The sequence below is a fragment of the Erinaceus europaeus genome, chromosome 11 (genome assembly GCF_950295315.1).
Source record: "Erinaceus europaeus chromosome 11, mEriEur2.1, whole genome shotgun sequence".
NCBI lineage: Eukaryota > Metazoa > Chordata > Mammalia > Eulipotyphla > Erinaceidae > Erinaceus > Erinaceus europaeus.
Window position 1 is genome coordinate 105307606 of NC_080172.1, and position 12966 is coordinate 105320571.

Here is a 12966-nt window from a genome sequence, read left to right on the forward strand (position 1 = left end):
CGGTTGAGCGTAGACGTGGGAAATGAACTTAGATGATGCCGCGCAACCCGAAGAATATCTGGCGGGGCGATGTTGCTAAGAACTGGCAGCCATGGAACCGGGGTGGAACGGATGGTTCCAGAAATTATCCTCATGGAGGAATACAATTTGGAATCGACCAAGTGGACATGGGGGCTACGGAACCATACTGGGGCACAGTATTCTGCAGTGGAATAGCATAATGCCAGAGATGATGATCGTAGTGTGGAAGCGCTCGCGCCCCATGAGGAGCTGGCCAGTCTTGCAATGATGTTATTCCTCGTGCCCACCTTTGCTGCAGTTTTTATGAGATGTTCGTGAAATGACAGAGTGCGATCGAGAGTAACGCCAAGATAGACTGGCTGGGCTTCATGCCGGATTCTCGTATCGCCAAGCTGCACATTAAGCTCACGCGAGGCCGAGGCATGGTGTAGATGGAAAACAGATTATACTGTTTTTGCAGTGCTAGGGATTAGTCGCCATTTTTTACAGTAATCAGATATCAGAGACATGTCTTTCATGAGTGTTTTCTCGAGGATGTCGAACTTGGATGCCTGAGTTGCACAGCAGATGTCATCGGCGTAGATGAACTTCCTTGAAGAAGTTTCTGGGAGGTCATTGATATAAATATTAAATAGCGTAGGAGCCAGAACAGAGCCCTGGGGGAGGCCACTTGAGACAAGTCTCCATCTGCTAGACTTGTCACCCAGATGTACCCGGAATCTTCTGTTTTGGAGAAGAAACAATATAGTGTTGGCCACCCATGGAGGCAGGCATCTTGAGATCTTGACTAGGAAACCACGGTGCCAGACCGTGTCATAGGCTGCTGTGAGATCAACAAAGACAGCACCCGTCTTTAAATTCTTCTGGAATCCATTTTCAATGTAAGTTGAGAGGGCCAGGGCTTGTTCGCAGGTAGATCTTCTTGGGCAGAAACCAGCCTGGGCGGGTGATAGGAATTTCTCTGTAAGATGAGAAATACGTGACAGAAGCAGCCTCTCAAGGAGTTTGCAACACACAGGGAGGAGAGAAATTGGTCTATAGCTGGCAGCCAGTGTTGGGTCTTTCTTTGGTTTCAAAACACAATACTGTGGTGCACTTAATAGACCTTGCTACAATTTACATGTGGCATTTATACACCCTGAGAAAACAAAAACCTCATGACTCATTTTCTTTGCAATATTTGAGTTAGTGCAGTAATCTAGACTCTTGAGTGGCCAATACCTTTGAGAGTGTCTAAAAGATGGCTAGCTCATCTACTTTTTATCTTCCCTCCCCATTCTCTCTATCCAGAGGCAGTTCTTTGTCTATACTATCTCCTTCTTTAATGAATATTTATTTGTTATTTCAAGAAAATTCTTTGCAACTGTTCCTCTTGTATCACTGCACCCACAACATCTATCAGCAGTCCTTCTTGTCACATTCATTTTCTCAGGGGCAATGAGAAGGGTTCTAGAAGGGCTCTAGAAGGCTTCTAGAATCACACCCATCTCGGCTGGTTTTGAATCCAATAAACTCTCTGCATCTCGAATTTCTCCCTGCTAAACTCAATGGCTTCATAGTTTTAATATAATTAACCAGTTAAGAATAAAAGTACTTTGACAGGTGGGGTGGTGAGCCAGCCCCATATGCCCACCTGGAGGGAGAAAGTTCAGGGGGTATGAAGCCATGTGTTGGGGTGATGGGGGGGTGATGCTGAGGCTCAGGGCACTACTGGACTGAGCAATAACCCTGGTGTGTGTGTGTGTGTGTGTGTGTGTGTGTGTGTGTGTGTGTGTGTATGTGTGTAGGTGTTGGGAGGGAGTTGATGCTTTGAAAATTGCAATGTGTTCTACAAACATAGGTGCAATTGTTTTTGCATGCCCGAGGCATTTGTGGATCTATTCTGTCAACAAAAGGATGCAAGTTGTTCCAAGCAGATAATGTCTTGTGTGGTTTTGGTGAGTGGAGATTCAAGCCCAAAATAATATGAACTTGACTCAAAACTTTCTACTTCGCCATTACTGCCAAAAACTCAGCTAAAAACTGCATCACCTTAGCCATGTATGTGTAAGACAGGAAGAAAATATTACTTGCCTGAAGGGGGAAAAAAAAAAAAAGCAACTTGCAGTCCTTCTCAACCACCCCCTCCTCCTCCTCACCACCACCACACACTCCCACTCTCCCTGAAGGTTCTAAGTTCTTACCAATTGCACCCTATTTACAAGGCCCATGTTCAAGTCCCTTCCCTATCTGGTCTCTTTTTTTTTTTTTTTTTTTTTTTCCGGATGGCCCCAGCCCTCTGACCCCCTGCCAGTCATCCAGCAGAGAACTACAAGTCCCGACGTGCCCCGCGCCCACCGGGCTGGCTTCTCAGGGGCTGGGCGCGTGGCGACCCGGGAGCTCAGTGCAGCGGGAAGCCTCCCAGCACCGTCCATGCGGGGAGGTAAGTGATCCGCTCTTGCTGCTGCGGGAGCAGTGGGAACCTGTCCGTCCTCTTCCTTCTGCAGAGTGAAAAGCTCCAAAGAACCCACAATAAAAACAGCCCTGTCCTCCCTCGCCTCCGCCGTGTGCGTCCCTTGGTCCTGCAGCTTGTTGCATTCAGGAGCGTGGAAGCTGTCAACCTGGATGGACCTGGGGGGCGGCAGCGTGCCCGCACCGCACCGCACCGCACCGCACCGCACCGCACCGCACCGCGGAGAGTTGGGACTCGCTAGAGGGGCGGAGGGGGGTGAGGTGCGGGGCAGAGTTTGAAAGATGGGACAGAACGGTGCCAACAAAGCTTGGCTGGATTGCTCACTGGGTGACACACCCCCACACTCCTTCCAAAGACTGGCTTTCCCCGGGAAACTCCCAAATTCAAAGAACAGTTTCTTCTTGCCGGGTCTTAGCCAGAAACTTCCTCTCTTCTGCGGCTGGTGCCGCAAATGACTTGTTTGTCTAGTAGGACATCCCAGTCGGTTCAAAAGAATGATGCCCTTTCTCCTGAGGTCAGTGTCTCATTCTCCTAGGGGTTTCTCAAACCCCTCTCTCCTCTCTAAGGCACCCTTAGAGGTGCTTTGAGCTTGACCCTGCCTCTGGGCGACTTCTCAAGTCATGTGCACACAGGTCAAAGGGACACTTGGGAGGGGGGCGGAAGATTTAGGGACCAGAGACAGGGACAGGAGTTTTCCTTCATGGCTTTCTCTGGGCCATGAATGCTTATTAATGAGAGAACCTTATTAGAATCATCACTTTCCCACCCTTTCTGACCCAATTTCTCTGCAGTCTGAACTGATTCGGAAGTGGGGCCAAAAGTTCTAGTCCAGATCTCCAAAGTTATCTCAGCACATTCTGTAACATCCTGGCTAAGGAGGTCTTGTTTACATTTCTCGAGCTGCCTTACGCAATGCACACATACACACATTACATTGAACACACGTTATACTCAGCACACACATAGACACTTCACTCATGCAACTACAGACATATAGACCTTATTTTTAGAGCGCAGCGCTAATATCAGTTCGTTGTAGAGACTGAGTACCATACTAATATCACTTGTATCCACAAACGTCAATTTTATTCTTACAGTAGATACCAGCTGATAAGTGAAAGCTCCAGTCGTCAGAATTAAGAATTTCTTTATGGCCCCCTTTCTTTTCAACACAAAATAGAGTGGACTTCCTACAACACCTTTCTGAAAAACCTCAGCCTTGTCTAACAGGCAAGCTTTTGATCACAGTGGGCAAATGAGAAAAGGATGTGTCTTTTTTGTTTGTTTGTTTGTTTTTTTAATGTAGGAAAACATTAGAAGAGAAACTTCACAGACTTCTTTCTTCTCTGAGTGTATATACCAGAATGTTGAGTGTAATTAGATTTTCTTTGTCTCTCTTCTTTCAGCAGTGGGGGACTGCACTTTGTACTGAGAGTGGCCTGGTAACTGCTGTTGGACACTCAGGACTCATACTCCAGGTCACTTGTGCGTGAATTGGAGACTAGTTCAGAAACTTCAGGTTTAGGCTCAAAATCTTTTGATAACAGAGTTCTCAATACATAGAAGCGCTCGTCATTTTCACAGCAATGGAAAAAGACCCACCTTTTTGACTTATAGTAAAAACAAAAAGTCACTCAAAAGTATATGAACACTTAAAATTCATCCCCCAATTATATATTTATTTAGTTGTTTATTTTAACCAGAGCACTGATCAGTTATGGCTTGTAGTGGTGCTGGGGACTGAGCCTGGGACATTGGAGCTTCAAGCATGAAAGTCTGTTGCATAAACCATTGTTCTCCCCATTGTCCTCAATTACTGTCTTTTTGAGGGGGGCAGTGGCAAATATGGGCAGAGAGAGCACTTAGGGGCTAGGCGGTGGCGCACCTGATTCAACACACACATTATTGTGTGCGAGGATGCAGGTTCAAGCCCCTGGTCCCCACCTGCAGGGGTAAAGCAGGGCTGCAGATGTCTCTCTGTCTCTCTCCCTCTCTATTTCCCCCACCCCTCTCAATATCTCTCTATCTCTGTCAAAAAATAAATGCATAAATACATAGAGAGTAGTTGAGATATTTCTTATTAATGGCATTTTAAGAAATAAAACATTCATCATATTATTTCTAGAATAAGTAAAGGAAAATGTTGATTTGAAATTGAGGTTGCAATTTAGATGATATTTGAGGATCTTTTGGTTCCCCTAAAATTAATAAGAAAAAAAAAATTTTAAAGGGGAAGCTAACAGCTTTCTCCTCAGTTCTGCCTAATAGCTAATACTCTGTTACATCAGTGAATGACTTTTCCTAGAATCCTTTGGGATTCTATCTAGATTCTATCTATATTCTGTCCTATTTTAAGTGCTTTTATTGACCCCTTGACCTAAAAGTGTCCAAATATTGATTGGTGTTTATTTCAGTGGCGACTGTATATGTTTCCAAGTGTATATGCAGTATATTGTAGAGTGTTGATGTGTCCTTGGAGCATTGGTTCCCAGCCAACCAAGACAATTACAAAATTGACCAGCTTCTTGAACTCCCAATATTCTAAGCTGGAATTTAGAATGGTGGTGGTGGGGGGGGTTGAGATAGCATAATGGTTAAAAAGCAAAAGGAAAGGAAAGAAGAGAAAAGGAAAGAAAAGATGAGAAAAGAAAACACTTTTATGCCTGAGGAATTAAGGTCCTAGATCCACTTCCTTACACCACCATAAGACAGAACTGAACAATGTGGTAAAAATAATAATGAATTAATAGAGTGGTGGTGGGAAACATTATGTCTCTGGGGGTTGCACAATATATTTTTTGAATATTTTATTTATTTTAATGAATGGGATATAGAAAGAAAGATACAAAGAGAGACCAGAGCACTACTCAGCTTTGTCTTATGGTGGTGCTGGGGATTGAACCTGGGATTGTAGAGTCTTGGGCATGAAAGTGTTTTGCATAACCATTATGCTACCTCTATAGTCCAACACAATATCTATATCTATATATGTTTTTTCCAGAACACTGCTCAGCTCTGGCTTGTGGGTGGTGTGGGGGACTGAACCTCAGGCTTTGGAGCCTCAGGCATAAAAGTTTCTTTGTATAACTATTATGCTATCTCCCAGGCCTACAATATTCTTTTTAACATGCATGTTATATAATGATATAATATAGTACCAGGTGTTCATAAATAAAAAGTAGAATTTGATGAACTATGGACAACTGAGATAAACAGCTAAAATGAAGCTCCCAAAACAAATTGTTTTCATTTTGTAGAATAAGCTTAAGCATCTTATTTTAAATTTTTGCTGACATCATCCAGTAAAATGAAAGCCAAAATAAAATAATGTTAAGTATTCCTGGGAAATCTGGTCATCTGCTTTGCCTCATCTCTAAACTATGATACTTTCTGCATAATAAAGTAAAGGGATTCTCTGATGAGCATAGCTTTCTTGATTCTCACAAAGAGATTACTTAAAAGCTCTGGGAACTTGGTCTACAAGTCTCTATTGGGGGAAAAAAAAGTCACATAGAACTGCAGCTTCTAGTGCCCTCTGGTTAAGGCTTTAGCAGCATTGAATTATTTCTCTTACTTTCTTCTTCCCACACATGAGAAAAAAATAGTTCAAGGCATGGCATTCATGCCCAACACAACAGCAAAAATAAACCCATGCAGAGACAGTGAAGGCTGTGGGAAGAGAATAAGAGGGTATTGATGCAGTTTGTTTTTTCTGTGCACAAGAAAGGTCCAAGGAGAGAATTCTGCAGTTTGGTTTCTTGGGGTTTATTCACTTCCATTAACTGTGCTGAAGGTAGTTAGCAAAAGTGAACAGGCACACTGTAGCTTTAAAAAGTCAGCCATGAACCAGAAGGCAGTTGGTGCAGCTTGTGTGTGATTCTTAACGTCATGTTGGCTGAGAGCCAGCCTGGTTTTATTTCACTGTGTCAAATTGTACCTCCTTATTGAATTCCTTTGCCAGCTTACTTTGTGAAAGAAAACATTGGGGTTTCTTTGGCTGTTCTTGATAAGCCTATAAAAAAAATGACATGTTTTAGTTGCTTCTAGGTAGGTTTTCTTTTCACTCTTCCACAAAGAGAGAGAGAGAGAGAGAGAGAGAGAGAGAGAGAGAGAGAGAAAATAATAATAAGGCAGTGTAGTATGGTGTTGCAGACTATCATTGTGTTTGTTTTGTTTTGTTTTTGTTTCTGAGATGCTTAGAAAATGGTGAATGTGTAACAGTTTCCAAGTGAAGTGAAATCATTCTTTTGGCATGGAGCAGCTATCTTCTGTCTACTCTGTACCGGTGTGTGAATGTATGTTAATATCTAAATGTGTATTAAATGCTGGGTTTCTCTATGAACGATCTAACTGCCTTAACAACTGGAAGGGTGTGTGTGTGTGTGTGTGTGTGTGTATGTGGAGTGAAGATTATCACACACAGTATTATTTGTTAATCATCTACTTCTCTAACAGTGATAAAATCTTGTGAATATTCTAAATGATGCACTTGTCAGAATAATCCCTGGAGAAGAAGTGCCGAAGTATGAAGTGATTTGAGAGGAAATGTATTTAATTTATGGCTTCAGCTGTAGAAGAACAAGCGTGTTTCAGAACTATTTTTAAGCAGTTTTGTTCTTGGCTTTTTTGTCCTGCTAATTTGCATATTAATTAAAAGGTGTTTTTTTTTCTTATTTGTTTTTTCAAAAATTTTTTCACAGTTCTCATCCTGTCAAACAAAGTGATGGATGCTAGTATACCTTCTTAAATGTTTTGGTGAATTTTACATAAATAAATCTAATAAGCTGCCTATTCTCTCTTACACACACACACACACACACACACACACACACACACACACACACACACACACACTCACACTCACATACCCCAGCAGCACCTCTCTGTGCTAAGGGCCATCTGACATTTTTAGGACCGGCCAGCTTTATCCCAGTATAGCTACCTCACAGTGAGGGTTTTGAGGCTTTCATTGAGGTGTATGAGGTAGGGGGATACTTGCTGACAAAAGCTTTAAATGCTCTTCTGCATTGCAATGAAAAATATAGGAGCAGAGGGAGTGGACAGCAAAAAAGAAAATGCAATAGGAAAAAAGAATTCACAGCCCCTGGTGGGAGAAAGCAGGAAAAAAAAAGGGGGGGAATGAGAGAGAGAGAGAGATTGTTTGCTTGACTTTGACTCATTTATGAGTTGCAGTGTTTTTTAAGTGAGAGCTTGGCACCTAGAGGAAGCTGTTGCCTGTTCACACAGCACTTGTTTTGAACGAGGATTCAATTTCGATTGCAAATGCTTCTTGTCAAGACAGGGAGTGCCAGTACAGATGAAAGCACCTCAGTCCGTCTCCTCCAGTTATTTAGCTTTAAGCACATCTCTCCAATCACTGAGGGAACTGGAGATTTAAACAAACATACGTGAACTGGTGTGACGCTGGAAAAGGGACCAGTATGTTTCCGATTCAGAGTATATATTCTTCTCTCACTTTCTAAAAATTAAACACAAGCTTTTCTCCCTTATTGATTAGTTGCTGAAGTAAAGAAACCCTGCAGCCTTCCCATGCTGTCTGTTGACATGGAAAACCAGGAAAATGGCTCTGTTCGTGTAAAAAAGTAAGTGAAACTGGCTTGTGAGTTCTGCTTCTACAAACAACAGAGGGAGTTGGTTTCTATTTTTATACTTCTTGCTTATCTACTACAGTACACTGTTTGTGGGTTGTTTTGGCCCCAACCATCCTCCTCCTCCTCGCCTCCACCCCTCCCCAATTGCTTTCTTTCTTTTTTTTTTTTGAATTCCATTTGTAAGATAGAGATGACTCAGACATCAAGCTGTGCAACAAAGGGTTAGTGTATCAGGCTTTGGAACAGAAATGGTTGAAGATTTCAGCCCTGCTTTCTGTATATTGGAAAAAAATAAAACACTGCAAACATAGGCTGTGCCTTCAAATCCATAGAGTCCAAGGGTGGGAGCAGGAAATGGAGTTTGAGTCTTAAAATAAAATCACCTCTTGAAACTTCGAGCTGTAGTGAAGGACTGGGGGGCTGGGGGCAGGCTTCTTGAAAAATACTAAGTTTAATGCCTCTTGCCTGGTTTTATGAACTGTTCATGAATGTGAAATAGTTCAGTTCATCCCATAGTGTTCTGTTTTAGTATCTGTTCTCACATTTGAAACTTTTTGGTTATATTGGGTGTGAGTTATATTCCTGATTCTTTTTAAATAGGAAAATTCATCAGCAATGTGTAGCAAATCTTCAAACTTGCTATATCCTTTAAGGTAGCTCATAAAATATCGGTAAGTATATGAAAAAAATATATATCCCATTTAGGAACTCTCTTGAAGTCACAGCAACTTTGAGGAAGCCAGGCGGTAGCACATCTGGTTAAGTGCACACATTATAATGTGCAGGGACCTGGGTTCAAGCCCCTGATTCCCACCAGCAGGGGAAAAGTTTCAGGAGTAGTGAAACAAGTCTGCAAGTGTCTCTGTCTCTTTCCTTCTCTCCCTCTCCTCAGCTCCTCTCAATTTCTCTCTGCCTCTATCCAATAATAAATAAATGAATTAATTAAAAGAAAAGAAACACATGAACTTTAAAATTAAAAAAGGCAAACTTCCATAGCAACTTTGATTTTAAGGAGAAAGTTACAAGATACTCTTACCCACTGATTTTTTTCAATGTCATTTAGTTTAAAATTCCCAGGGGTCGTGTGGTAGCGCAGTCGGTTAAGCTCACGTGGCAAGAAGCGCAAGGACTGGCATAAGGATCCCGGTTCGAGCCCCCCCACCCCCCCACCCCTGTCTTCCCACCTGCAGGGGCGTCGCTTCACAGGCGGTGAAGCAGGTCTGCTGGTGTCTATCCTTCTCTTCCCCTCTCTGTCTTCCCCTCCTCTCTCCATTTCTCTCTGTCCTAACGACAACATCAATAACTATAACTACAACGACAATAAAAAACAAGGGCAACAAAAGAGAAAATAAATAAATAAATACACTAAATAAATAAAATTCCCCTCAGCTACAGCTGCTAAGGATACTAAATGTCATCCATAGAAACTGTAATACTTAAATGAGAAGACATTATAAAATAGAATAAAAGTATGTTTAGCTTTTTGTTTTTTTAAATTAAAAAAGTTATTATCTGTATTTATTGAATACAACTCAAAAATCGAGAGGGAAGGGCAGATAGAAAGGGAAAGAGAATGAGAGACACCTGTAACACTGCTTCACAACTGGGAAAGCTTTCCCACTGCAGGTGGGGACTGGGTGCTCAAACCCAGGTCCTTGCACATTGGAATGTATGTGCTCAACCATGCAAAACGCAAGGAGCAGCTAAGCATCCGGGCCACAGCTTTGCTCCACGTGCACTTAACCCACTGCGCTACCGCCAGACTCCCTGTCTAGAGAAATCGTACTCACATGTCAACAAGTGTACCATGAACCACTACCCCTCCTGTCATATATAATAGGAGCCCCCACTACCCAGAATCCCGCACAACTAGGGAAAGAGAGAGACAGGCTGGGAGTATGGATCGACCTGCCAACGCCCATGTTCAACGAGGAAGCAATTACAGAAGCCAGACCTTTCATTTTTCTGCACCCCACAATGACCTTGGGTCCATACTCCCAGAGGGTTAAAGAATAGGAAAGCTATCAGGGAAGGGGAGGGGATACGGAGATCTGGTGGTGGGAATTGTGTGGAGTTGTCACTTCTTATCCTATGGTTTTTGTCAGTGTTTGCTTTTTATAAATAATGTTTTTTAAACAAGTACTTAATTGGGGGTCGGGCGGTGGCGCAGTGGGTTAAGCGCATGTGGCGCAAAGCGCAGGGACCGGCATAAGGATCCCGGTTTAAGTCCCGGGCTCCCCACCTGCAGGGGAGTCGCTTCACGGGCGGTGAAGCAGGTCTGCAGGTGTCTGTCTTTCTCTCCCCCTCTCTCTGTCTTCCCCTCCTCTCTCCATGTCTCTCTGTCCTATCCAACAACGAACAACATCAACAATGGCAATAATAATGACCACAATGAGGCTACAACAACAAGGGCAACAAAAGGGGGGAAAATGGCCTCCAGGAGCGGTGGATTCATGGTGCAGGCACCGACAAGCCGCCAGTCCCCAACTGCATGGGGAAAGCTTCACAAGTGGTGAAGCATCTGCAGGTATCTGTCGCTCTTCTTCTGTATCTCCTCTTTCCTTCTCAGTGTTTGACTGTATCAAATATAGATAATAAAAAATTTGAAAATACTTATTTTAAAAAAAATTGACAGTTTAGGGGCTGGGCAGTGGCATACCAGCTGAGCACACATGTCACACTGCATAAGGACCCAAGTGCATCCCCTCCCATCCCCACCTGCGGGGGAATAGCTTCATGAGTGGTGAAGCAGTGCTGCAGGTGTCTGTCTGTCTGTCTGTCTCTCTCCCTCCCTCCCTCCCTTCCTCTCTATCTTCCCCTCCCCTATCAGTTTTTCTCTGTCCCTAGCCAATGAATAAATACACTATTTTAAAAAAAGAAAAAATAAACTAACAGTTTGTAGGAGAGGAGATAACTCAAAAACCAAGTGCAGACCTTGTACTCCTGAGGTCTTGTGTCTGGGTGTTGGCATCATACCTATGGGTTTTCAGAAAAGTCATGGGATTGTTCCTTCTCTCTCTCTCTTTCTCTCTACCTCTCTCTCCTTTGGTTTTATTTTATTTGTATTTGTATCCTTTTATGTTTTATTTATTTAGTTTTGCCTCCAGCACTATCACTGGGGCTTGGTGCCAGCACCGCTCCTGGAGGATGTTTTTTCCATTTAAAAAAAAAATTTTATCGGAGAATTAATGTTTTACATTCGACAGTAAATACAATAGTTTGTAGTTTTTTTTTCCATTGTTTGTTGGATAGGACAGAGAGAAATTGGGAGGGGAGGGGAAGATAGACAGAAAGAAAGATACCTGCAGACCTGCTTCACCGCCTGTGAAGTAACTAACCCCTTTGCAGGTAGGGAGCCGAGGCTTGAACCAGGATCCTTTCTCGTGTCCTTGAGCTTCCTACTATGTGTGCTTCACCCTGTGCACCACCACCCTGCCCCCTGTTTTGTTTGTTTTTTATTAGTGATTTAATACTGATTTTTAAAAATATTTATTTATTCCCTTTTGTTATCCTTGTTGTTTTATTGTTGTAGTTATTATTGTTGTTGTCATTGTTGTTGGATAGGACAGAGAGAAATGGAGAGAGAAGGGGAAGACAGAGAGGGGGAGAGAAAGACAGACATCTGCAGACCTGCTTCACCGCATGTGAAGCAACTCCCCTGCAGGTGGGGAGCCGGGGGCTTGAACTGGGATCCTTATGCCTGTCCTTGCACTTTGTGCCACATGTGCTTAACCCGCTGTGCTATATCACCCAACTGATTGTAAAAGGCATAATTGTAGTAGGGGTGTGACTCCATACAGTTCCCACCACTAGAGTTCCATGTCCTATCCCCTCCATTGGAAGCTTTTCTACTGTTTATCTCTCTGGGAGTATGAATCAAAACAATTTTTGGGGTGCAGAAGATGGGAATTTTGATTTCTGTAATTGCTTCTCCACTAGGTAAGGGCATTTCCAGGTTGATCCATACCCCCAGCCTGTTTCTGTCCCTTTCTAATGGGGCAGGGCTTTAGAGAGGTGAAGTTCCAGGAAGCACTGATTTGGTCGTCTGCCCAGGGGAGTCAAGATGGAGTCATAGTGGCGTCTGGAACATGGTGGCAGATTAGAGGAACTGGGAGACTGACCTCTCAGGCCTTGCATCTCCGGAGACAATCTGCAGTAACAGGGCAGTAGCAGCATAACATGGCATGGCGGCACTCATAGGGCTGATTTACTTTCGGCTGATAGAGGCAGTATAACAGGGTGAGGCATCAGAGCAAAAAACATCAAGAAATATGAGCACAGATTCTGGGACTAGGAGAAATATGGCTTTCAAAGAGAATGAGAAGAGCTCCTTGTAGTCTTTGAGTTTAAAATAACAATAGTCAAATTATTATTATAGCCAAGTTAGTTGGGAGCTTGTTTTTCTTTGGAAATCCAGTGGTTAGGATTTACTATAATATACTTGATCTCACTATGCTTTCTGACGTTTAAGGAAGCCTACTAATAATAGTATCTTAGATACTGACAGGGCCAGATGGTTTTGATCTAAGGTTTTAGGTAATTTGGGTATATATATATATATGTGTGTGTATATATATATGTATATATATAAATATATTCTTAGAGCTGCTTATAACATTTAAGCTCAGTGTCAGAATTTTATCACCTTACACATCCGAGACATTAAATACTTAGACCAAAGAAAATATGTATACTCAGAGCTATGATCTAGGCACTTAGAGGACTGGAAGTATTCAATTTATTTTTGACTGCTGTGCTTCTGCGGGTGTCTCAGCTGTAGTTGGTAAGGCTTGTTAAAATAGATAGTCGTAGATATTTGTTGTTTTCAGGAAGACTCTGAACTGTCCGCCCTTACTCCATAGCCATACCTCCTGGAACTCA

The 12966-nt window shown here is 42.8% G+C and overlaps 1 protein-coding gene across 7 annotated transcripts in view; it reads left to right on the forward strand.

The window, feature by feature from the left end:
* Positions 1-2329: 2329 nt before the first annotated feature.
* SAMD13 (sterile alpha motif domain containing 13) overlaps positions 2330-12966 on the forward strand; it is a 53836-nt gene continuing 43199 nt past the window's right edge. Inside the window, exons 1-2 of one of the 7 annotated variants that reach the window (XM_007524729.2) lie at positions 2330-2443; positions 7992-8076. In XM_007524729.2, coding sequence (XP_007524791.1) covers positions 2434-2443; positions 7992-8076 — 95 coding nt within the window. In that variant the 5' untranslated portion in view covers positions 2330-2433. The other 6 variants (XM_060202254.1, XM_060202257.1, XM_060202252.1 and 3 more) reach the window with 6 other exon arrangements.